This window comes from Pseudophryne corroboree, chromosome 9 (assembly GCF_028390025.1).
Source record: "Pseudophryne corroboree isolate aPseCor3 chromosome 9, aPseCor3.hap2, whole genome shotgun sequence".
Lineage (NCBI taxonomy): Eukaryota > Metazoa > Chordata > Amphibia > Anura > Myobatrachidae > Pseudophryne > Pseudophryne corroboree.
Window position 1 is genome coordinate 438,192,037 of NC_086452.1, and position 26,769 is coordinate 438,218,805.

Consider the following 26,769-nt stretch of genomic DNA (forward strand, 5'->3'; position numbering starts at 1 on the left):
TATTCCCGTGTAGTATGGACAAACAGCCGCGTTTGACCGATGGTCTATTCATTCGTATTTCTGAACTTTACCGTCAAAACCATTACGAATAGCCCAAACACTGCCGAGATTTGTGTTGCCACTTAGAAAAACACACACAAATCGGACAAACTAAAAACATTTGTAAATATACCCCTTGGAGTTGTGGAGAGTTGTACTCTTTACTCGGGCCTGTTGGAGGTGACCGGGTCCCTGCTGCACCCCCTTCCCCATTATGAGCTGATAAGAAATCTTAAATACTTTTATTTTTTTGGTGCTTTTTTGATTGCTAATAGCATCTCTATTTATATTTGAAGGGATTATCTACTTGGTTTTTCTATTTATGACCCACAGTATTATATAATCGATTTTTTAAAAGAATATTTTTTCCTTTACTCGGCTGAGGGAAATGTAACCATGATTTCACAGTTTTACCCAGGATACACTTCTCCAAAGCCACTCCTCTCTCCTCACTCCCGTTTTTGAGACTTCAGGGAGAGGAGCCATTACAGTCAGCTCTCTTGTGGAATCGTTTTTTTAGGACAATCCCTGCGTTTTACAACATATGTATCCTATTTTTTTACTGACTACAATAATGGAGCCTTTTTCTGACCAGATTGTGATGTTCATGCTGGCTGCAAGTATGGAGGAAGAAAAGGCTGATGAAGATCAGGATCGTGGTCAGCAAATGTCTGCATTGGGTGAGTCAGTAGTCCATGTTTCATTTCCACGTCCACGCCAGTATCGCACTAGGCGTGTACTGGAGGATCTCTCCGAGTTCGAGGTGATTCAAAATTATCGCTTATCGCCTCGTGAAATATATTCTCTCTACAATCTGTTGGAGGCCGACCTGGAGCCTCGGGCATGGACCAGTCGTGCAGTCAGGCACATTCCAGCCTACTTTGTCTTAAACATGCGGTTTTTCACAGCCGACACTGTCGCGCTGTATAACCCAGGTCATTATGGCTTTTGCAAATTGACGACCCAGTTCATCAGAATTCCAGATACGGACAGCGGATGGCGTGAGATCAAATTACGCTTTTTCACCAAACACAAATTTCCCAATGTTCTGGGCGCGATTGACTGTACCCACATGCATATCAGGCCGCCACGGAATTCGGAAGAATGTTTTCGGAACCGAAAACGCTTCCATTCCATGAATATACAGGCGGTCTGTGATGCCTATATGAAATTTACGAATCTTTTTGTGGGATTTCCTGGGTCATCTCACGACTCCTTCATCCTAAGCCAGTCATCGCTGTTTCAGGATTTTGAGACAGGACATACGCCGGGTGGCTGGCTGTTAGGTAATTTATTTATTTATTTGAATTTTTTTTAATATTACCCACCATTTTTCTTTTTCCCATAGGCGATGCTGGTTATCCCAACAAATCATGGCTCTTGACCCCATTGTCTAATCCTGTCAGTGAAGCTGAAGAACGGTACCAGGAGACACACATTGCATTGTGGGGAGTAATTGAGCGTGCCTTCGGTGTACTTAAAAGCCGGTTTAGATGTTTAGACACTTCCGGTGGTGCTCTTTTGTACTCACCGTTGAAGGTTTGCGGCATGGTAAATGCATGTTGTATTTTACACAACATATGTGTCGCAAACCGTTTGCCGGTGACTCTTCATCGCAGGGCTTTCCACCACGGGAATCGTTCGTCTTCTCCACCGGTAGGTATGGACGAAGGAGATGAATCTCGAAGGACGCTTATCAACACGTTTTTTTCCTCTGCCTGTGAGTATACTTGTAATATTTGTATTTTCATGTAAACTCAGATTGTCATATTTAAAAAAAAATGTTTATTTATGTATTACAGAGTTGGCCAGTTGACATCCAGTTGACGTCGTGTTGACGTCCAATTCACGTCCTCCTGTTGACGGCTCTTCTCATTATCATTTACGTCCCGTTGATGTCCTGTTATCCCCAGTTGTTTCCTGTTGTTGGGTTGCCGCAGTTATTGTGCAAGTTTGTTCCCCTCTACCATGGACGTCCTACTTGTGATGTGGACCTGAACCACCGCCATGTTACAGAGCAACCCTCAGGTGAGATGTATTGCCCAAAACTCCCTCTTGTCCGAGTAACCTGTGTGTATGCGCAGTGTTGCTGGGACCTCTTGTTATTTCCCAGGATGGAGGAAACGCTTTCAAATTACCTGGTATTTAATCCTTTTTCACTTACACAGGTCTTACGAAGTAGCCTTCCCAAAGTGCAAAGTACCCAGTGTGGATGTAAAGTAGTGATGAGCGGATTCGGTTTTACTCGGTTCTCAAAACGGCATCTTATTGGCTATCCAAAACAAGTGACATCCGTGAGCCAATAAGATGCCGTTTTGAGAACCGAGTAAAACCGAGTAAAACCGAATCCGCTCATCACTAATGTAAAGTGACACGACAGTGCCCCAGCTCTAACATGGTCGGCCTACTTGTGATGTGGACCTGGACCTCCACCATGTTGCAGAGACACCACTCAGGTGAGATGTATTGCCCAAAACTCCCTCTTGTCCAAGTAACCCAGGCATGTCCAAACTGCAGCCCTCCTGCTTTTGCAAAACTGCATCTCAAATCATGCCCTGACACAGCTGTGATGTCAGACAATGCTTACGCTGTGTCAGGGCATGCTGGGATTTGTAGTTTCTCAACCGCTGGAGTATTGCATTTGGGACAAAGGCAGATGTAACCTGTTTGTTTGCAATGTTGCTGGTACCTGTTCTTTTCCACGAAGGATAACACTATTCCAAATACCTGGAACTTAATACTATTCTCTTCCACAGGTCTTACGAAGCAGCCCTCACAAGTACCCTCTCTGGATGTAAAGTGACACTACAATCGTCACCGACAGCCTCCCACAAGACCTTCAATACCACCGCATTTCAGAAATGTCCTATTTTAAATTTATTTTTTATAGAAAAAACACAAAACTTCTAAATTGAACAATTTATTGAAGAAAAACACTTGAATTTTTATATATTGTAAGAAAAATAAAATGTAAATAAAACAAAAAAAGAAGTGTTTGTTCTTCATACAGGATTTTCTTGAAGATATCTGTTGAAAAAAATTTAAATTCAATATTAAGTAAAGGGCACTGTAATGATGTCATGTTCACATTCCTTTCACAATAACATTTGTGGAACCATACAGTCCAGCATGACCCATTGCTGGACTGTGTGGTTCCCCAAGGGCAGGCGGGAAAAAGTTTCTTGAATTATATATATACATTGAAACATGGCTTTACACACCTTGGTACGCACAACACGAACAACGCTGTCCACGACAATTTTTCAACCATTCCTATGAAGAAGTCCAAAAATACACTAGTGAATGGTCAAGTAACACAAAAGTGAATGCCTAATTTACACATATTCACAAGGGTTTTTTATTTAAAATTTTTTCAAGTGGTATCAGATTAGCTCTTTGGCCCATCATATATGTAACCACAAGGAGCTTTCATCAGTTACCACACTCATACATGCCCGCGCATGTATGTCTTAAGGGCCCCAAAACTGCACACAAAATAAGCATAACCCGGGTTATCAATGATATGTCTACTGTACTGTATTACATTATTGGGACATTATACTAATGTGTTAGGAACATTGCTAATTAAGTATATCATATATTCAAAAAATGTTAATGGATTTTGTTATTGTAATTTATGTGATTTAATCTGTGTTTATTGTTAATTCAACCAACCTACATTCTGTAGCCGTGACCCACTCCAGTCATTTTTAGTTACTAGAAATAAATCTATTTTGTTTTTGCATAAGTCTGGTCTCCCTTGTGTCTGGTGGGCGAACCCTTGCCTCTCTGCAGCTAGGTATTGCCACCAGCTTACACCCACTCCACACCATCTGCATCCATTTCCAATGAAGTATTGCACACCTACAGTATGTACATACAGATGTGGACTGTAAGTGTCGGTATGTTTTTGTAACTCTGTTTTGTGCAAGTGACATTTTAAAAGATAACTTCCAGGATCATTCTCTGCTGCACCTCTAGGCTTAGCCCATCAGTAAAGGATGAGACATTATGTTATACAGTACTACTATATTTTAGTATGGACCCTTTATTTGCCAGGTGATTCGACGCTGTGACTCCCCCAAGTATCCATTCTGTGGCTTTTCCTCTGTCAGCTCCCTTCATGCTGGCAGCAGATTGATCGTGTGGGGGCTTTGCTCTACCTTAGGTAGGAGAGAGCTAAAGAACAGCTCAAGGTAGCTGCTAGAATCAAGTGGGCTAAGGGACCTTTTCCATTTGGGGGAGGAGTTACGACCCAAGGGGGAGGAGCTACGCCAGCGGGATAGTTCCTCTACTGTCCACGCCACCAACTATTACCTTTAGTAATTAGGTGGTGAGCGAAGCGGAGCGGAGCGAGCCACCGTGCCCGAAGCGTGGCGAGCGAAGCGAGCCCGCGAGGGTACTTTTCGGGTACCCTGTTCGCCCGTAGCTCCTCCCCCTGGTGACGTGTCTCCTCCCCTAGATACGTCAGAAGGTCCCTTCAGCCCCTCCGAAATAGAACCAACCAACAGCTCAACTGTCAGTGAAGGGCAAGCTCCATTCTGTAAACATTGCCGTGTGTAGCATTATAAGGGAGAATGTCGGGGGCTAGAGATGGATCAGTGTTTATTAAGTGATGCACCGTCTCCATGGGATGGTTACGCACCATCCATAATCAAGCATTTAGAAACTACCCTACAGAAATCCTGCATGTACTCCTGCATTTAAGCTATAAGCAATAATTTTGTATGTTTCTCTTACGTCCTAGAGGATGCTGGGGTCCATATTAGTATCATGGGGTATAGACGGGTCCACTAGGAGCCACTGGCACTTTAAGAGTTTGAGAGTGTGGGCTGGCTCCTCCCTCTATGCCCCTCCTACCAGACTCAGTTTAGAAAATGTGCCCGGAGGAGCCGGTCACAGCTAGGAGAGCTCTCCAGAGTTTCTTTAGTAAAAGTTTATTTTAAAGTTTATAATTTTACAGGGAGGGTGCTGGCAACAGCCTCCCTGCATCGTGGGACTAAGGAGGGGAGTAGTGTCCGCCCTGCGGGGTATGAGCCACTATCTCCGCTGACAGGACACTGAGCTCCTGAGGAAATAGAATGTTCCACGCCGCAGGGGATCGCTCACCGCGGCAGCATGCCACCTCCCCCGTACAGAGCCAGAAGATCGGTGGCGAGTGAGTCACTGGCCCCCCTAGCAAGCGGGGAGCCGATGTGAAGATGGTGGCAACAGGGTATGGAGCGCAGTACTAACTGCGCTCCGGGGCTCAGCGGTACATAGTGCGGCGCTTTGAGGGGCGCCCTGAGCCAGCGCCTACACCCTACACTGACCTATAAAGGGTCCCGAAATCGCTGCCAGCATGAATCCTCAGGCCAGTATAATCTTCTGAAGAGCGGGAAGACGCCATTACGGGGGCAGAGCTTCTCCTCAGAGCGGACCCAGCAGCGTTCAGCACCATTTTCCTGTGTGCAGAAATGCTGTCAGTGAAGAGCAGTCCCTCCATATCAACTCCAGCTATCTCTGACGGTACCAGGTGTTGTAGAAGGGGGGGGGGGGGGGGGCAGTGTAAAGATTGTGTAACCTATTAAGGTGCACAGTCAGCGCTTACGCTGTGTGTATGTGGGGTGTGTGGGGATTGCAAGCAGCCATGTCTAGAGACTCTGTATCATATGCTGCAGAGGATATATCTTCTCAGGAAGATCCCATTCCATGTAATCAGGATTGCACTGTTGTAGCGCAGATCCCGGCCAGGGAACCGGAGTGGTTAGCCTCTCTTAAGGGGGTTATTTCTCAGATTTCTGAGAGGGTTGCGCAGACTGAGAATGCAACTCAGGTTTTGCAGTCCTCTATGGCAGTATGGTCCAGTTTTGTTCCCTCGGGCCCCCCTGCGGTACACTCTCAAAAACGTGCTCTTGCTCAAATTACGCAGGATGACACGGATACCGATTCTGACACGGCAGACGGTGATGGGGATGTGTTCAGGGGGGCGGCATCACTTGCTAAGGGGGTGCAGTTGATGATTGAGGCCATGAGAGATGTGTTAAATATTGCTGACACAACTCCTGAGCAGGTTGAGGAGGCTTACTGTAGCTTCACAGATAATAAGAAAACCTCGCTAACCTTCCCTGCATCTAAAGAATTAAATGCTATATTTGAAAAATCCTGGGAAAACCCGGAGAAAACATTCCAGATCCCAAAAAGGGTTCTGGTGGCTTTTCCCTTCCCTGAGGAAGATGGGAAAAATTGGGAAACCCCGCCTATAGTTGACACATCTGTCTCCAGGCTGTCAAAGAAGGTGGTCTTACCTGTCCCGGGATCTACCGCGTTGAAAGAACCGGCAGATCGCAAGGTTGACACTACACTCAAGTCCATTTACACGGCTTCAGGGGCGATACTGCGGCCTGCTATTGCCTGTGCATGGATTTCTAAAGCTATTGCAAAGTGGTCAGGCACACTATTGGAAGACTTGGCTACGATGGATAAAGGTGACGTTGAATTGTTTTTACGTAACATACAGGATTCTGCAGGATTTATGGTGGAATCCATGAAGGACCTGGGTTCCATGGCTGCGGGGATCTCCTTCATGTCCGTCTCGGCTTGCAGGGGTCTCTGGCTGCGACAATGGTCTGCGGACGTGGAATCCAGGAGAAGTGTAGAGAACCTACCCTACACAGGTCAGGCTCTTTTTGGGGAGGCGCTGGATGCATGGATTTCCACGGCAACCGCGGGTAAGTCTCCTTTTCTTCCCTCAGCTGCACCAGCTACGAAGAAACCTTTTACTCCCAATACGTCACAGTCCTTTCGGCCCGCTAGGACAAGAAAGAACAAGCCCTCTAACACCTTCTTTAGAATAGTTTGTGCTAAATCCAAAAAAACCTGCACCTACAGGTTCCCAGGACCAGAAGTCTGCTTCTGGTGCCTCAAAATCCTCAGCATGACGGTGGACCGCACAGCCTGGAGGTCGGTCAGGTGGGAGCAAGACTCTGGCATTTCAGCCACGCCTGGGTGTCATCCGGCCTGGATCCCTGGGTGCAGGATATTGTGTCCCATGGGTACAGGCTGGAGTTTCAAATCAGGCTTGCCAGCGTTGCCGGCAGACAAAGCTATCCTACACAAAGCTATCCGAAAATTGGAAATGTCATCAGTCATTGTTCCAGTTCCACCTCATCAGCAAAACAAGGGTTACTATTCTAAACTTTTTGTGGTACCGAAGCCGGATGGTTCGGTCAGGCCAATTTTGAACTTGAAATCGTTAAACTCTTATCTAAGGGAGTTCAAATTCACAATGGAGTCTCTGAGGGCGGTGATCTCACGTTTGGAGGAGGGGTAGTTTCTGGTGTCCCTGGACATCAAGGATGCGTACCACCACATTCCCATTTGGTCGCCGCATCAGGCTTATCTCAGGTTTGCACTGTTAGAAGATCACTATCAGTTTCAAGCACTGCCATTCGGTCTCTCCACGGCACCAAGGGTCTTCACCAAGGTGATGGCAGAGATGATGGTTCTCCTCCGCAAGCAGGGGGTGAACATAATTCCATACCTAGATGATCTTCTGATCAAGGCATCGTCCAGGGAGAAGTTGTTACGGTCCATTGCTCTCACGACGCATCTGCTCAGGGAGCACGGTTGGATCCTGAGTCTTCCAAAGTCCCATCTGGAGCCGACAAGGAGGCTGTCTTTCCTAGGGATGATCCTCGACACGGAGGTGCAGAGGGTGTTTCTCCCGTTGGAGAAAGCGTTGGTGATACAGTCAATGGTCCGGGATGTCTTAAAGCCTGCCCGGGTATGGGTTCATCAGTGCATCCGCCTTCTGGGGAAGATGGCTCCTACGAGGCTCTGCTGTATGGAGGTTTCATGCTCGGTCCTTTCAGCTGGATCTCCTGGACCAGTGTTCGGGATCTCACCTACACATGCACCAGAGAATAAGTCTGTCGCCAATAGCAAGGATTTCACTCCTCTGGTGGCTGCAACTGCCACACCTTCTGGAGGGCCGCAGGTTTGGGGTTCAGGACTGGATCCTTCTAACCACGGATGCAAGAGGTTGGGGAGCAGTCACTCAAGGGGAAACCTTCCAAGGAGGGTGGTTAAGTCAGGAATCCCTTCTTCCAATAAACATCCTAGAGCTAAGAGCCATGTACAATGGTCTTCTTCAAGCAACACACCTTCTGCAGGATCAGGCTGTTCAGGTGCAGTCGGACAATGTGATCACAGTGGCCTACATAAACTGACAAGGCGGAATGAAGAGCAGAGCTGCAATGTCAGAGGTGACAAGAATCCTCCTCTGGGCAGAAAGGCACGCCGTGGCGATGTCAGCAATCTTCATTCCTTGAGTGGACAACTGGGAAGCGGGCTTCCTCAGCAGACATGATCTCCATCTAGGAGAGTGAGGCCTCCACCCGGAGGTGTTCGAGGAGGTAACCAGTTGATGGGATGTACCTCACATAGACATGATGGCCTCCCGCCTCAACAGGAAGCTTCGGAGGTACTGTTCCAGGTCGAAAGACCCACAGGCAGTGGCGGTGGACACACTGGTGACACTGTGGGTGTTCAAGTCAGTGTGTGTGTTCCCTCCACTTCCTCTCATTCCAAGAATCCTAAAGCTTGTAAAATGAACAAGGGTTCAGGTGATCCTCATTGCTCCAGACTGGCCAAGGAGGGCTTGGTACGTGGATCTGCTAGATCTACTATTGGAAGATCCAAGGCCTCTACCTCTGCGGGAGGATCTTTTGCAACAGGGGCTGTTCGCTTATCAAGACTTACCGCGGCTATGTTTGACGGCATGGTGGTTGAGCGCCAGATTTTAGCTCGGAAGGGTATTCTGAGCGTAGTTATTCCTACCCTGATACAGGCTAGGAAGGGAGCAACGTCTAAACATTACAATCGAATTTGGAAAAAATAAGAATTTACTTACCGATAATTCTATTTCTCGTAGTCCGTAGTGGATGCTGGGAACTCCGTAAGGACCATGGGGAATAGCGGCTCCGCAGGAGACTGGGCACAAAAGTAAAAGCTTTAGGACTACCTGGTGTGCACTGGCTCCTCCCCCTATGACCCTCCTCCAAGCCTCAGTTAAGATACTGTGCCCGGACGAGCGTACAATAAGGAAGGATTTTGAATCCCGGGTAAGACTCATACCAGCCACACCAATCACACCATATAACTTGTGATCTAAACCCAGTTAACAGTATGATAACATGAGGAGCCTCCAGAACAGATGGCTCACTACAACAAAAACCCGAATTTTTGGCAACAATAACTATGTACAAGTATTGCAGACAATCCGCACTTGGGATGGGCGCCCAGCATCCACTACGGACTACGAGAAATAGAATTATCGGTAAGTAAATTCTTATTTTCTCTGACGTCCTAGTGGATGCTGGGAACTCCGTAAGGACCATGGGGATTATACCAAAGCTCCCAAACGGGCGGGAGAGTGCGGATGACTCTGCAGCACCGCATGAGAGAACTCCAGGTCCTCCTCAGCCAGGGTATCAAATTTGTAGAATTTAGCAAACGTGTTTGCCCCTGACCAAGTAGCTGCTCGGCAAAGTTGTAAAGCCGAGACCCCTCGGGCAGCCGCCCAAGATGAGCCAACCTTCCTAGTGGAATGGGCTTTTACAGATTTTGGCTGTGGCAGGCCTGCCACAGAATGTGCAAGCTGAATTGTGCTACAAATCCAACGAGCAATAGTCTGCTTAGAAGCAGGAGCACCCAGCTTGTTGGGTGCATACAATATAAACAGTGAGTCAGATTTCCTGACTCCAGCCGTCCTGGAAACATATTTTCAGGGCCCTGACTACATCCAGTAACTTGGAATCCTCCAAGTCCCCAGTAGCCGCAGGCACCACAATAGGTTGGTTTAGGTGAAACGCTGAAACCACCTTAGGGAGAAATTGAGGGCGAGTCCTCAATTCCGCCCTATCCGAATGAAATATCAGGTAAGGGCTTTTATAGGATAAAGCCGCCAATTCTGATACGCGCCTGGCTGAAGCCAGGGCCAACAGCATTACCACTTTCCATGTGAGATATTTTAACTCCACTGTGGCAAGTGGTTCGAACCAATGAGATTTTAGGAATCCCAAAACCACATTGAGATCCCAGGGTGCCACTGGAGGCACAAAGGGCGGCTGTATATGCAGTACCCCCTTTACAAAAGTCTGGACTTCAGGAACTGAAGCCAATTCTTTCTGGAAGAAAATCGACAAGGCCGAAATCTGAACCTTAATGGATCCTAATTTTAGGCCCATGGACAGTCCTGTTTGCAGGAAATGCAGGAAACGACCTAGTTGAAATTCCTCTGTCGGGGCCTTCCTGGCCTCGCACCACGCAACATATTTCCTCCAAATACGGTGATAATGTTGTGCAGTTACATCCTTCCTGGCTTTGATCAGGGTAGGAATGACTTCATCTGGAATGCCTTTTTCCTTCAGGATCCGGCGTTCAACCGCCATGCCGTCAAACGCAGCCGCGGTAAGTCTTGGAACAGACAGGGTCCTTGCTGAAGCAGGTCCCTTCTTAGAGGTAGAGGCCACGGATCCTCCGTGAGCATCTCTTGAAGTTCCGGGTACCAAGTCCTTCTTGGCCAATCTGGAGCCACGAGTATAGTTCTTACTCCTCTCCGTCTTATAATCCTCAGTACCTTGGGTATGAGAGGCAGAGGAGGGAACACATACACTGACTGGTACACCCACGGTGTTACCAGAGCGTCCACCGCTATTGCCTGAGGGTCCCTTGACCTGGCGCAATACCTGCTTCCCAGTTGTCCACTCCGGGAATGAACACTGCTGACAGTGCTATCACATGATTTTCCGCCCAGCGAAGAATCCTTGCAGCTTCTGCCATCGCTCTCCTGCTTCTTGTGCCGCCCTGTCTGTTTACGTGGGCGACTGCCGTGATGTTGTCCGACTGGATCAACACCGGCTGACCCTGAAGCAGAGGCCTTGCTTGACTTAGGGCATTGTAAATGGCCCTTAGTTCCAGGATATTTATGTGAAATGACTTTTCCATGCTTGACCACAAGCCCTGGAAATTTCTTCCCTGTGTGACTGCTCCCCAGCCTCTCAGGCTGGCATCCGTGGTCACCAGGACCCAGTCCTGAATGCCGAATCTGCGACCCTCTAGAAGATGAGTACTCTGCAACCACCACAGGAGAGACACCCTTGTCCTCGGAGACAGGGTTATTCGCTGATGCATCTGAAGATGCGATCCGGACCATTTGTCCAGCAGATCCCACTGGAAAGTTCTTGCGTGGAATCTGCCGAATGGAATCGCTTCGTACGAAGCCACCATTTTTCCCAGGACCCTTGTGCATTGATGCACTGACACTTGGCCTGGTTTTAGGAGGTTCCTGACTAGCTCGGATAACTCCCTGGCTTTCTCCTCCGGGAGAAACACCTTTTTCTGGACTGTGTCCAGAATCATCCCTAGAAACAGCAGACGTGACGTCGGAATCAGCTGTGATTTTGGAATATTTAGAATCCACCCGTGCTGTCGTAGCACTACTTGAGATAGTGCTACTCCGACCTCTAACTGTTCCCTGGACCTTGCCCTTATCAGGAGATCGTCCAAGTAAGGGATAATTAAGACGCCTTTTCTTCGAAGAAGAATCATCATTTCGGCCATTACCTTGGTAAAGACCCGGGGTGCCGTGGACAATCCAAACGGCAGCGTCTGAAACTGATAATGACAGTTTTGTACCACAAACCTGAGGTACCCTTGGTGAGAAGGGCAAATTGGGACATGGAGGTAAGCATCCTTGATGTCCAGAGACACCATATAGTCCCCTTCTTCCAGGTTCGCTATCACTGCTCTGAGTGACTCCATCTTGAATTTGAACCTTTGTATGTAAGTGTTCAAGGATTTCAGATTTAGAATAGGTCTCACCGAGCCGTCCGGCTTCGGTACCACAAACAGCGTGGAATAATACCCCTTTCCCTGTTGTAGGAGGGGTACCTTGATTATCACCTGCTGGGAATACAGCTTGTGAATGGCTTCCAATACCGCCTCCCTGTCGGAGGGAGACGTTGGTAAAGCAGACTTCAGGAACCGGCGAGGGGGAGACGTCTCGAATTCCAATTTGTACCCCTGAGATACTACCTGCAGGATCCAGGGGTCCACTTGCGAGTGAGCCCACTGCGCGCTGAAATTCTTGAGACGGCCCCCCACCGTACCTGAGTCCGCTTGTAAGGCCCCAGCGTCATGCTGAGGACTTGGCAGAAGCGGGGGAGGGCTTCTGTTCCTGTGAAGAGGCTGCCTGCTGCAGTCTTTTTCCCCTTCCTCTGCCCCGGGGCAGAAATGAGTGGCCTTTTGCCCGCTTTCCCTTATGGGGACGAAAGGACTGAGCCTGAAAAGACGGTGTCTTTTTCTGCTGAGAGGTGACCTGGGGTAAAAAGGTGGATTTCCCAGCCGTTGCCGTGGCCACCAGGTCCGATAGACCGACCCCAAATAACTCCTCCCCTTTACACGGCAATACTTCCATATGCCGTTTGGAATCCGCATCACCTGACCACTGTCGCGTCCATAACCCTCTTCTGGCAGAAATGGACAGCGCACTTACTCTTGATGCCAGAGTGCAAATATCCCTCTGTGCATCTCGCATATATAGAAATGCATCCTTTAAATGCTCTATAGTCAATAATATACTGTCCCTGTCCAGGGTATCAATATTTTCAGTCAGGGAATCCGACCAAGCCACCCCAGCACTGCACATCCAGGCTGAGGCGATTGCTGGTCGCAGTATAACACCAGTATGTGTGTATATACTTTTTAGGATATTTTCCAGCTTCCTATCAGCTGGCTCCTTTAGGGCGGCCATATCAGGAGACGGTAACGCCACTTGTTTTGATAAGCGTGTGAGCGCCTTATCTACCCTAGGGGGTGTTTCCCAACGCGCCCTAACCTCTGGCGGGAAAGGGTATAATGCCAATAATTTTTTAGAAATTAGCAGTTTTTTATCGGGGGAAACCCACGCTTCATCACACACCTCATTTAATTCATCTGATTCAGGAAAAACTACGGGTAGTTTTTTCACACCCCACATAATACCCTTTTTTGTGGTACTTGTAGTATCAGAAAGGTTCAAAACCTCCTTCATTGCCGTGATCATGTAACGTGTGGCCCTACTGGAAATCACGTTTGTTTCCTCACCGTCGACACTGGAGTCAGTGTCCGTGTCTGGGTCTGTGTCGACCATCTGAGGTAAAGGACGCGTTAGAGCCCCTGACGGTGTTTGAGACGCCTGGACAGGTACTAACTGATTTTCCGGCTGTCTCATGTCGTCAACAGTCTTTTGTAAAGTGCTGACGCTATCACGTAATTCCTTCCATAAGACCATCCAGTCAGGTGTCGACTCCCTAGGGGGTGACATCACTATTACAGGCAATTGCTCCGCCTCCATACCATTTTCCTCCTCATACATGTCGACACAAACGTACCGACACACAGCACACACACAGGGAATGCTCTGATAGAGGACAGGACCCCACTAGCCCTTTGGGGAGACAGAGGGAGAGTTTGCCAGCACACACCAGAGCGCTATATATATACAGGGATAACCTTATATAAGTGTATTTCCCTTATATAGCTGCTGTATTGATTAATCTGCCAAATTAGTGCCCCCCCCCTCTCTTGTTTTACCCTGTTTCTGTAGTGCAGGACTGCAGGGGAGAGTCAGGGAGACGTCCTTCCAGCGGAGTTGTGAGGGAAAATGGCGCTTGTGTGCTGAGGAGATAGGCTCCGCCCCCTTCTCGGTGGCATTTCTCCCGCTTTTTTAAGGAAAAACTGGCAGGGGTTAAATGCATTCATATAGCACAGGAGCTATATGTGATGTATTTTTTGCCATCTAAGGTGTTTTTATTGCGTCTCAGGGCGCCCCCCCCCCCAGCGCCCTGCACCCTCAGTGACCGGAGTGTGAAGTGTGCTGAGAGCAATGGCGCACAGCTGCGGTGCTGTGCGCTACCTTATTGAAGACAGGACGTTTTCTGCCGCCGATTTCCCGGACTCTTCTGTCTTCTGGCTCTGTAAGGGGGCCGGCGGCGCGGCTCTGGGACCCATCCATGGCTGGGCCTGTGATCGGTCCCTCTGGAGCTAATGTCCAGTAGCCTAAGAAGCCAAATCCACTCTGCACGCAGGTGAGTTCGCTTCTTCTCCCCTTAGTCCCTCGATGCAGTGAGCCTGTTGCCAGCAGGACTCACTGAAAATAAAAAACCTAACTTAAACTTTTACTCTAAGCAGCTCAGGAGAGCCACCTAGTATGCACCCTTCTCGTTCGGGCACAAAAATCTAACTGAGGCTTGGAGGAGGGTCATAGGGGGAGGAGCCAGTGCACACCAGGTAGTCCTAAAGCTTTTACTTTTGTGCCCAGTCTCCTGCGGAGCCGCTATTCCCCATGGTCCTTACGGAGTTCCCAGCATCCACTAGGACGTCAGAGAAAGTACAGTATGTGTCTTGGTGTGAATCCAAGAAGTTTCCTGCGGTGGAGTTTCAACTTGGATGGTTTCTCCTATTCCTGCAGGCAAGTGTGGATATAGGCCTGAGATTGGGATCCCTCAAGGTCCAGATTTCGGCTTTATCCATTGTCTTCCAGAAACAATTGGCTGCTCTCCATGAGGTTCAGACCTTTTTGAAATGGGTTCTGCACATCCAGCCTCCCTTTGTGGCGCCGACGGCACCCCGGGATCTTGACGTGGTGTTGCATTTCCTGCAATCGGATTGGTTTGAGCCTTTACAGGAGGCTTAGGTCAAGTTTCTCACGTGGAAGGCTGGCACATTGTTGGCCTTGGCTTCTGCGTGATGTGTGTCGGAATTGGGGGCTTTGTCCTGAAAAAGTCCCTATTTGGTCTTCCATGAAGATAGGGCATTACTCAGGACGCGTCAACAGTTCCTTCCAAAGGTTGTGTCTGCTTTTCATGTCAACCAACCTATTGTGGTGCCAGTGGCTACTGACTCCTCAATTGCTTCAAAGTCTTTGGATGTTGTGAGGGCTTGAAGATCTATGTGAAGAGGACTGCTTGTCACAGAAAATCGGACTCTCTGTTTGTCCTGTATGATCCCAAGAAAATTGGGTGTCCTGATTCTAAGCAGACGATTTCTCGCTGGATCAGGTTCACTATCCAGCATGCATATTCTACGGCAGGATTGCCGTGTCCAAAATCTGTTAAGGCCCACTCTACTCGTAAGGTGGGTTCTTCCTTTGCAGCTTTGCCGAGTGGCTAATTGGTCTGGGTCGAATACGTTTGCTAAGTTTTACAAGTTTGATACTTTGGCCTCTGAGGACCTCAAGATTGGTCAAGCAGTTCTGCCGGAGCCTGCGCACTCTCCCTCCCGTTCTGGGAGCTTTGGTACATCCCCATGGTACTAATATGGACCCCAGCATCCTCTAGGACGTACGAGAAAATAGGATTTTAATTACCTACCGGTAAATCCTTTTCTCGTAGTCCGTAGAGGATTTCCCACCCAGCGCTTCGTGATCCTGCAGTGGTTACTTAGTTCAGTACTGCTTAGTTCTTGGTAAGTACTGTTTTGTTACTTGGTAAGTAATATTGTTCAGCCGTTGCTGATGTTTCAAGCTAGTTAGCTTGGTTTGCCTTGTGTGTGAGCTGGTATGAATCTCGCCACTATCTGTGTAAAATCTTTCTCTCGAAGATGTCCGTCTCCTTTAGCACAGTTTCTAGACTGAGTGTGGTAGGAGGGGCATAGAGGGAGGAGCCATCCCACACTCTCAAACTCTTAAAGTGCCAGTGGCTCCTAGTGAACTCATCTATACCCCATGGTACTAATATGGACCCCAGCATCCTCTATGGACTACGAGAAACTGATTTACTGGTAGGTACTTAAAATCCAATTTTCGAATCTGGACTTTCGTAGTAAAATACTAAGGGAGTGTGTATGGGGCGGGGGGTTTGTCCCAGGGGGGGGGGGGTGGTGGCCCAAGCTGAGCCTTTGCCCCAGGTGACAGACAGCCTAGCTTCACCCCTAAGTAAATTCACAGCTAACACTGGGCCTAATTCAGGTATGATCGTATACAATCAGTTTCACAGACATGTGGGCGCACTGGCAGGTCGCTACTCACCGCGGCCCATGTCACAGCAGCTGCGTGTGACGTCACGCAGCCACCGCGGCCCGCCCCCCCCCCCCCCCCCCAACAGTCCGGACACACCTCCGTTGTCTGGACCACGCCCCACCAACAGCGTTCTAATGTCGGCACGCCCCGTCCCGCAACCGCCTCTGCCTGTTAATCAGGCAGAGGCGATCGCAGCCCTGAGATGCTGATAGCATCTCACTGGGCTCCCAGGGTGCGCATGCACAGTGCGGCCGCTGCGCACTCCACAAAGTAATTCACACTACGATCGCTGCTGCTGCACTGATGCAGTCTGAATTACCCCCACTATCAATTTATTTGTAGGTTTGGTTTTGAGAGTTTCTTACATTGCACTGTTGCAAAGTATGTATGCAGATGGTGGTAAGCTGTGATTTGTGCCAAGTACAAGAGATATCTGTCATATATCCGGCGTTAGACATTAACAAACAGCCACTTCACTTGATAAGTAGGCCCCACAAAGAGAAAGATACTTGAATACTGTTATCCTTAAGCAGAACAAGTAAACTAATTCTTGTAGCAGAGATGTATATAGGTAGCATAGCAGGTGGAACAAGGAAGAAACTCAAGCTTGCGATTTTCATGTTGTCCAGCCTGCTAGTGATGAAGGAACAGGGACTTGCCCTGATACTGTGTCATGCCAAGAAATATAGTACAATGGGCCTAATGCAGACCTGATCGTTGCTGTGCGTTTTCGCATGGCAGCCAATCAGGTCTGAACTGCACATGCACCGGTGCCGCAGTGCAATGCTTTTGTACTTGTGCGGGAGGGGGTGGGGGGAGTACCTACTTAAAACCATCAAACCCGGACCACACAACAGAACCCATCCTTAAATATAAATATATCAATTACCTCCATTGTCAACTATTTCTCAAAGGAGCTGTATACATTAGTTTTAACTATTTTCTATTACAGGTATGAGCGTTCATTAACTGATAAGCGCTTCTTTTTTATATAATTAAATTGACTATATTTTATTGAAGCTGCTGATATATACACAAGCGCAGTATAAACAAAAGGTCTAAAATAGAAAAAGTCTCACATGAATATGTTTTATTGGAAGACAGGCAGAGGATATCCAGGGTTATGGTGCATAGTAACGCACTATAGTTACTATAAAAAGAGATAAAATGCAACGGCTGACATCAGCATCAGTCAAAATTTTAGACAAATCATCATGCATAGGAGACCACTAATAGGTTGAACTCGATGGACAATTGTCTTTTTTCAACCTCAGATACTATGTTACTATGTTACATAAGAAGATCGGGACAATTCCCCATGTCAATTTGGCTTCCAAGATTTGTACACAATTCAGAGTAATACCTGGCATTATATGCGGTCACAGAACCCCTTCATTGGCTTTGTGTGTTAATGCAAATTAGGTATGATCTTGCTTGTCAACACACCATTCTTTTAGTGGCGGTCGTGGTGGTGGGGGGAGTCTTTGATAGAGGAGTAGGGTCTGTGATGTGATCTCTAAACAGGTCAGAAGGGAGAATGATATAGTTGTAGTGAGTCTTATGGGCCCTACACATCTAGCAATGTGCCGCCGAGGTGTCCATCGGCCGATACGGTAGTCGGGCGGGGGGGTGGTAATGGGGGAAGTGAAGTTTCTTCAATCCCCCCGTCACCCGGCCCCATAGTAATGCATGCTTATATGGACGAGATTGTCCATATTGGCCGGCATGTATAAATGACATGGAACTAACGATGAACAAGCGCTGGGCCGCACATTGTTCATCGTTGGTGCCTACACACTGAAAGATATGAACGATATCTCATTCATATCTTTCACTGGTATCGGCCAGTGTGTAGGGCCTATAACCTAATATACCTAACAGGTCAACTGCAGGTCACCATACAATTGATACACACAAAGAGTTGCATGAGGTCTAATATCTTGTGATTGATTCATAAAATAATCACAACAAGGTTCAGTTCAATTATTAATAATTTTCTTTTAATTCTTTAACAGAAATGTCAGAAGAACTTCAAGAACCAGATGAAAGTTCTGGTACTAAAGAGCTTGTCATCAAACTCACAGAAACTGGCTTGAATCCTGAGAAATGGCGCCAAGTGCTACTAGAAAAACTAGGCATTAGAAATATTCAGTCATTACAGTATATAAAGGCTGAGGACTGTTCAATACTAGAGGATAACATCAGATACCCCTGGGAAAAAAGAGCATTGCATAAACTATTTAACATACCAGACAGCAGTGTACAGATTGCAGAAGCACAAGAGAAGCGATGTCAGTCACTGAAAAATAAAACTGAACAAGCTGCTAAGATACTTATGACGTTAAAAGAGTTGAGCTCTGAAGGGAAAAGTCGACAAGATGAGATTGTCAAGCACAGTGAAGAAGAAATGTGGAAAGCTCTGGAGATACCAACTGAATGCTCAGCACCTTCTGAAAAACCATTAGTGGATCTGGTAGATTACTTTGAAAATCAAATTAAGCTCAGAGAGGAATCATATCTAAAGAGAGAGAACTTATGTGAGGAAGACCTCATTAAATATGCTTCTGGAGGGCTGGCACTTGAGGGAATTTTCCAAACAAAAAGCATTGAAGATGTGTTTAGGAAGTATGAACCACTTCTCTGTGTCTCAGAAGGTTTCAATCTTGTTGGACCAGAGCAAAAACCAGTTTTGCAGGAAAAGGAATTTACATCTCATGAAGAGGAATCAAAATTTCAAAAATGTGTTGAAAAGATTGGGTTAAGTTTAAATAGTTCAATTAGTATTGGCTTTATGGGGTTTGGTCTAAACATCAGTATTGGTTCCAGAAACTCTTCAGAATCTTACAAATTTAGAAAAGAATCCAGTGAGCAGACTTATGTGTGTACAATCAGATATAACTACATCCCTCTAGCTTCCTGTTACTTTACAACGAACCAGCTCAGACTTTCCCAGGCTGCACTAAATGCACTAAAAGACATTGAAACCTTAATTGACATAAACACAAATGAACAGATTTTAGCAGCAAGATGTGCTGAATTTTTCCAGAAATTTGGCTCACATGCCAACCTTGGTCCCATACACTTTGGGGGAATATACTGGTGGAAAGCTTCCATGCAAGGAATTTCTACCAGTCAGTTGCAAGAAGCAAAACAAATGACATCTGAGGCACTAAACGTGTACATGGGTGTTAGTTATGCAGGAAGTGGAGGAGACATTGGCCTTTCAAAAACAAATACACAGGGTATTGTGAACAGACCTAAAATATCAACATTTCAGAAAAATATTCAGCTTTCTGTGACCAAAACAGGGGGTCCACCAGAAGCTGATTCTCTATCCCACTGGAAATCAGGACTTGTATGCAGCAGCAAAACCTGGAGTGTCATAGATCGAGGATTTCAGCTGATACCTATATGGAAGATTATCATAGACAATCACAAGAATGAGTTCAAAGATAGTTTCAAGCTTGCTTCCTGCCTAATTAATCATTACACATCAGTGACTGGTCTCAGCTCTGAAATGATGGTAGGAGAACATCTAGTAACTGAGGTGAAAAAAACAAAACTGTTTTTGCAAGGTGTGAAATCCTGGAATGTTGATAATTCCAAAGAACATTTACAGAAGCTGATTGACTTTAAACAGACACTCAATGAAACCACAGGAAGTTATAGTGCTTGGGTGACTTTATGTCTTTCAGATAAAGGACTACAAGAATATTTAGTGAATGTTGTTAAGAAATACAAAGATAGTTCTGAACAAGACACATATCTCATAAAAGTTATATTGCAACAGCTGATCGAGCCTCATATTTATTCTGTTGATAATTTCCCCAATGCCTCATTTATTATGAGATGGATTTTTGACTCTGAGAAGGATGAACTAGATCACATTTCTGTGACTAATTTTAAGGACCTCATTGATGTTTTTCAGAGTTCAATGGAAGATGTTCTACCTGCTAGTGTCACCATGAAGACCTCCACAGAAGAACACCAACAGGCAAAGGTTAAAGCTACAGTATCCATCAGTCTCTCACTGTATTCCTTCCTGAGAACTATGAGGAACATAAAACAAACTGACACAGAATTACTTTTTCTCTGCATTGCAAATAACTCTGGGTATTGTATTGAAAATAACAACTTCCGGGACCTTTTAGAATATAATGACATTAAGTTTCTGGAAAATCAGATGCAAGAAGCCTATGAGGAGTACACAAACCTCAGAAGTCAATGTGCTCAGCGGGCTCAAGCATTCGTCCTGTACACAGGTTTGACATCTGTGGGTCAATATAAAGAAATCTCCCTGGAACAAAAAAGAAAACGTTTACATTTTATGAAAAAACACCTGGCAGGCTGTCTTTCACCCAATGTCAATGAGATATTTGAAAATCATTCAGAATATTGTGATTGGAGTAAAATGGAAGCTGAACTGAGAGCATTTAGCTACGGACACATAATAAAAGAATTAAAAACAGATGAAATTGCTAATGAACTTAATAATGTGTGCCAAGAAGAAGTAACATATATGACAAATGATGTAGAAATGGAATGCAACAACATAAATACACAATTTTTGCAATTACTAAGGAGACTGGACCTTGACAAGTATTATCCACAAAAAATGAAGACTGGTGATTTTCATAAGATCTGTAGATCTTCCCTCTCTGAAACACAGATTTTGGTAGAAAAACAACTTGCTTTCCACTTTTTGCAAAAATTGCTTATGTTGGATTATCGCGCACGATATGTACAATGTAGATTCAAAGGTGATCCCATTCAGGAAAAAAACAGCAACGAAGATAATAACATGGACACATGTGAAGATACTTTTGAAGATTTTCTTGGTGACTTTAGTGAAGATTTTAAAAATCAGAGGATGAGTAATAAACAAACAATCCACCCTATGGATGTCCAGATGGCCATTTTTCATTGTGCTAATGATTTTATGAGACAATATATGTACACAAAACTATCACTTTGTCAGTTTGCTGTACCACTTTTGGTAACTAATCCCAACACAAATTCTATTGAGTTCCCACTTTGGTCATTTCAAGAAGTTAAAAAGAAGTGGAAATCTAAAAGTACTGAAAACAAAGAAAATTATAAATCTAATGACAGATTTGTTAAGGAAACAGAAATTCCCATTGTATCCTTTATTCGTCTTGGCCCATCTACATCCTCTAAATCCCAGATAATCAATTGGCTGATGAGTAGACAAAAACATGACATCTTCTACCATCGCCACTGTAAAGGAAGCACCAAGAACTCTGTGCTGATGAACGGTGTCACAGAGATTGCCTGGTATTGTCCAGGTGGGAAGGAGGATGATGCCTTTGATGACTGTATCGCATTCACTAATCTTCATGGGGATGCCAGAGACCATGATCAACAGGTAAAATTCTTGAAACAAATTTCATCTGTCCTTGTAGTAATGTTCACTGATTCAGATGCAAAAGATGCAAAGGGAAAAGAAGTGCTAGAACAATTATGGAATTCCTCCATACCATTAATCGGTTTACTTGCAGACAAAGAACATAGTCAACCTACACCGCGATTGAGGAAGAAAATAGGTATAAAAAATAGAAATGAAGCAGAATTGTTAGAAGAAGTAACAACCACGATACAGTCATTATTACATACTTTACACCTAAGGTACTCCCTTAACAAATGTGGCAGCATTGCCAAAGATCATGGATTTATGGTTGATGAATACAAAGAACAATGCCAGCAAGGCAGAGAGCAAGCTGAGGTTCTTATCTCCATATTAAAAAAAAACAATGTATCAGATATGAAGAATGAATTTTTTCCTTCCCAGGGTGATCTCTGGCACATGTGGTGCATGAAAGACAAAGAACTGAACCGACTCAAAAAAAAAAATAACAAGAGTATTGAGCAACAACGAAGTGATATCGAATCTCAAAAACATAAATTAAGAAATGAACAAGTAAATAAAGCTTTTCCTCTCAATGACTTCATGAGATCTTTTCTACAGACACTTCACTCAAATGTTGAATTCTCAAAGGTGTATTTTCTCCAGTGGGTTAAAATGTATTTGGATGACTTATCTTCAAACACTCTTTCAGTGCTATACCAGGAGTACCACAATGTGTGGTCAAATGTAGAGAAGGAAAAGCAAAAAGGTAAAAATAAAACAACTATAGAAAAAATGAGGAAAGATTTAGAAAAACTATCAATGAAGATCAATATGTCAACATTTGGGCTTGAACACATTCTTAGAGAACTTGGCCAAATATATGAGGCATTAGAAACCATCTCCAAAGTAAAAAGTTTTTCACATATGCCAAAAATTGTGGCTAATCTCATGGTCTCGGGGTATCCGGTTGAGTTGATGGATGGAGATGCTGCCCATGTGCCACTGAGGTGGATTCAGTCTATTCTGGATGAACTGATAAAAATACTTGGAGACAAAAAGCTTTATGTCCTCTCTGTACTGGGTATACAAAGTACAGGTAAATCCACATTACTCAATGCTATGTTTGGGCTGCAGTTTGCTGTAAGTGCCGGGAGATGTACTAGAGGAGCATTTATGCAGCTTATAGAGGTAGATGAAGAACTAAGACATGAGATGACCTTTGACTATGTTCTTGTTGTAGATACTGAGGGGTTAAGAGCTGTGGAGCTGTCAAACAAAAATGCACTTAATCATGACAATGAATTGGCCACATTTGTAATTGGCCTGGGTAATCTTACAGTCATCAACATTTTTGGGGAGAATCCCTCTGAAATGCAAGACATCCTACAGATTGCTGTCCAAGCATTTCTGAGAATGAAAAGAGTGAATCTACAACCCAGCTGTCTATTTGTTCATCAAAATGTCGGAGAAATCACAGCCAAAGAGAAAAATATGGAGGGCCGAAGAAAACTACAGGAAAAACTGGATGAGATGACATTGTGTGCTGCACAGCAAGAGCAATGTGATGTAACCTGTTTTAATGATGTCATTAAATTTGATGTAAACACTCATATTCACTACTTTGCCCACCTCTGGGCAGGGGACCCACCAATGGCTCCTCCAAACCCAAGTTACAGCCAAAATGTGCAAACACTAAGACAGGTCATACTCGACTCTGCAAAACAGGAAGCACAACACAATATTTTAAGTATTTCAATGTTCAAAACACGTGTTAACGACCTGTGGAACGCATTGCTTAATGAGAATTTTGTTTTCAGCTTCAAGAATTCTCTTGAGATTGCAGCTTACAACAAACTGGAAGTGAAATACAGCCAATGGGCATGGACACTGAGAGAACACATGCTGACACTTCAAAACAAAATCAATAACCAGATTCACAATGATAAAATAAAATCTGTAGATGTAATGTTTCTAAATAAGGAGTTTCCCCAAAAATACAACACAATCATGGAAGATTTAAAGATATTTTTTAATGATGAAAAAGATAGAGACATACTAGCTCAATGGAAAGTGAACACAGAACAGAGGCTCGCTACTATTAAAGATGACCTTATAGTAGAGATAAGGAAAAAAGCAGATGAACTAATTACTTTAAAAAAGGACAATAGAAAAATAAATAAGATAAAAGACAAATATGAGGAACAAATGCTTGCAGAAAGCAGAAAAATGGCCCTGACCTTAAGAGGAAAAATCTTAAATGATGAAGACTTGCTGGAAAAATTCAATAAAATGTGGAATATGTGCATTAGCGGAGCAGCTGCGGAAATGCGGACTACTGAACCCCCGCCAATCAAACAGCATTTAGAAAATGTTTTTCTAGAACGCTTCAAGCAAGAGACCGATCTAGCTGATACAATCAGAAATTCTTATAAGTGGACAAACTTAGTTAAGGAGTTCTCTAATTACATTTCAACTAAAAGCAAGATTTTTATGTTGGATGAAAACCTTTCAGCTCCAGACCAGAAAAAAATAGTAAGTGTCACCCGTGCTCTACACAAGCGAATATCTGAATATATAGGTCAAAAACTGCCGCAAATAATGGATTATCAGCTTATTTACTTTCATGAAATTCTAAACATCCTAAACACAGAAGTAACCTCAATGTTAGGCAGTAAGTTTAAATATAAACGTGAATACACTCTGTATGTGTCTCTGTTCTTGTGCCAAAAGGCTGCCCGCAGATTTATCCAGATTAATGATGCATTTAGAAAAGCCAATGATCCTCTTGCCTATCTACAAAGTAAAAGAGAACAATTCTGGCAGAGTTTCAAAATCTCTTGTGAAGGAACGATACAAATCGCATCACTGGCTGACTACCTGTGTAACACAATTAAAGACTCCGTCCAACAAGGAGTGTATGAGAAGTCTGCAATCCAATTATCTGGTGACATGAGAAGTAACTACCCTGCTCTGAATGGGAACCGATCAAAACTGGAGTTCTGTCTACTTAAGTCACTGGCAGAGAAAGAGAACTTCCAGGATTATATGAATTATATAAATGATCCTAAATCAGCAGTTCGAGCCTTTATTGGGGAATGTATTGACCAATATTATGATAACAAGACCAAGATATCTGTCAACTTACACATTAATGTAGATCACTTCAGAAACATTATAATAAAGGCTATAGATACGTCCACTGTAATGGTCACAGACAGACGTGGCGATGTCAGCTCTTGGCTGGATGCTTTCTGCTCAGGGCTCGGAAGTGAGGTGAATCTGTCCAGTGCTGACCTCAAAAGTGTGAAATATCAGAACATAACAGATATAGATTTTCTAAAAGAGGCGATGACAAAGGCTATGGAAATTGTGGAGAAAGACCTAAAACATGACTTTTCCAAGTGTGATCTGCTCAATATGAAAGAAAAGATTCTTGAAATACTCTTTAGGGGGTTTCAGGGGTGCTGGAAAAAGTGTCCCTTTTGTGGTGCAGTCTGTACGAATACTATTGCTGGACATGATGGAAAGCACAGTGTGAAGTTCCATCGTCCTCGAGCTATTGAAGGTGGTCACTGGCGCAAAACAGATCACTTTGCAATAGATATATGTTCCACTCTTGTATCCACTGATATACATTTTTATCTTAGTGATGAGTCTGATGACAAGCACATTCTCTTCAAAACCTACAGTGATGCTGGACCTCCTCACAGTGACTGGTCTATTACTCCAGACAACTCTTCATTATCATACTGGAAATGGGTGATCTGCCACTTCCAGTCTGATTTAGAAAAACATTATAAGTTGCGATTTACAGATAAGGGAACTATTCCCTCACAGTGGAAGAGTATAGAGAAGCAAGATGTCATTCTGGAGTTAGACAAACAAATGTAAATAACTAAGAAAATTTATTAGATTGGCTCATTGCATTTTAAAAACTGAAAAGAGCCTGCAGGGTTTAGCCTACATGTACAGTATCTTATAATGAGCTTAAAAGATGAATTTTCACCCCTAGTGTAAAACTGAGATAATTATGGGGAGGGAGGGGGGGGGGGGATTAATTGGCATATTAGACTAAATATACTTGATATAAAAGTAAATAAAAACAAAAGATGTTCCATGATTAGTGTTATCTTACATGCATTGTGGATGTAAGCCATGAGTTACTGCAGATATACTATAGAACACTGAATTGGACAGCAATTGACTGGAGAAGATTAAGGGGGGAATTCAAATGTTTGAAAAGTCGGTTGGGTGTCTTTTTTCCCCTGTCTATTTGATAGGAAAACACAGACACCCAACTGACTTTTCAAGCAATTGAATATCTCCCTTAATCTTCATGCAGGCACAATCATGCAGGCACAATCTAATGTCATCGCTCATTTCACCGCTGGGTGAAATGAGCGTTCCCCCTTCCCCCCACCTCGCTCAGCACACATCTCTGGGAGAAATCTCGTCTGTACTGGGCTTAACTGTCATTTTTCAAACACAGCTTGTGACATAGCAGTTAGGAGCTGATTGGCTGGTACTTTATCCCTCTTTGGGGGGAATTCAAATGTTTGAAAAGTCAGTTGGGTGTTTGTTTTTTCCCTATCTAATAGACAGGAAAAAACAGACTCCCAACCGACTTTTCAAACATTTGAATTCCCCTCTTTATCAGTCTCCACTTTATCTCGTTAAGGCTTAATACATTTGGGCCATTCTCTGACTGTTGTTTTAGCCCCTTAAAGCCAATGATTGACAACAAATGTTAGGTCTATAAAAACATATTCCATCATTGATCATAACGTGACCTTTTTTCTTTTTTCATTTAGTTATTTAGCACTATAAAATGCATTTAAAATCAACGTATCTCAAAATATTTGTTGCGCAAATCCCTCTTAATGCCTTTATGTATTTTAGCTTTCTTAGTACTATATAATGTAATAAATCGTATTGTTGATATTTGATAACCAAATCAGCACAATTACTGGCAATGCATATTCTTTCTCAATGACCAGTTCAATTTGATCAACAAAAAAAAAAAAAAAATAGCTTTTAACTAGGGTCTAATTCATATGGAAAAAACATTTTAGTTTTTTTTTGTTTTGTAATGTTTTAAAACAGAATGGATAAATAATAAACAAATATATAATAGTCAATTTCACTGGTATTGCGTGTTTTATTATACTAGCTCTACAGTACTGTTGGTGTAAATTATGGTATTATGAATTTCTATATGGGTTGGTCCACTACTGTATGTCTTAATAGATCTGATACTATTTTTTGGAAATACCATCTAAACTCATCCTGCCAAAAACTTCTTGATATTAATTTCTTCTTA

At 44.3% G+C, this 26,769-nt stretch overlaps 1 protein-coding gene and 1 long non-coding RNA gene across 2 annotated transcripts in view; one reads left to right on the top strand and one right to left on the bottom strand.

Moving 5' to 3' along the window:
• The window catches only part of LOC134958452 (interferon-induced very large GTPase 1-like), a 168,606-nt gene extending 143,139 nt beyond the window's left edge, over positions 1 to 25,467 (top strand). Inside the window, exon 6 of the mRNA XM_063941072.1 lies at positions 18,097 to 25,467. Within this exon, the coding sequence (XP_063797142.1) occupies positions 18,097 to 25,340 (7,244 nt within the window). The 3' untranslated portion in view covers positions 25,341 to 25,467. The remainder of the gene's footprint in view (positions 1 to 18,096) is intronic.
• Positions 2,944 to 26,769, bottom strand: part of LOC134958453 (uncharacterized) — a 43,455-nt gene continuing 19,629 nt past the window's right edge. Inside the window, exons 2-4 of the long non-coding RNA XR_010187009.1 lie at positions 20,295 to 20,378; positions 3,261 to 3,312; positions 2,944 to 3,066 (exon numbers count right to left, since the gene is read on the bottom strand). This is a non-coding gene — a long non-coding RNA (uncharacterized LOC134958453). The remainder of the gene's footprint in view (positions 3,067 to 3,260; positions 3,313 to 20,294; positions 20,379 to 26,769) is intronic.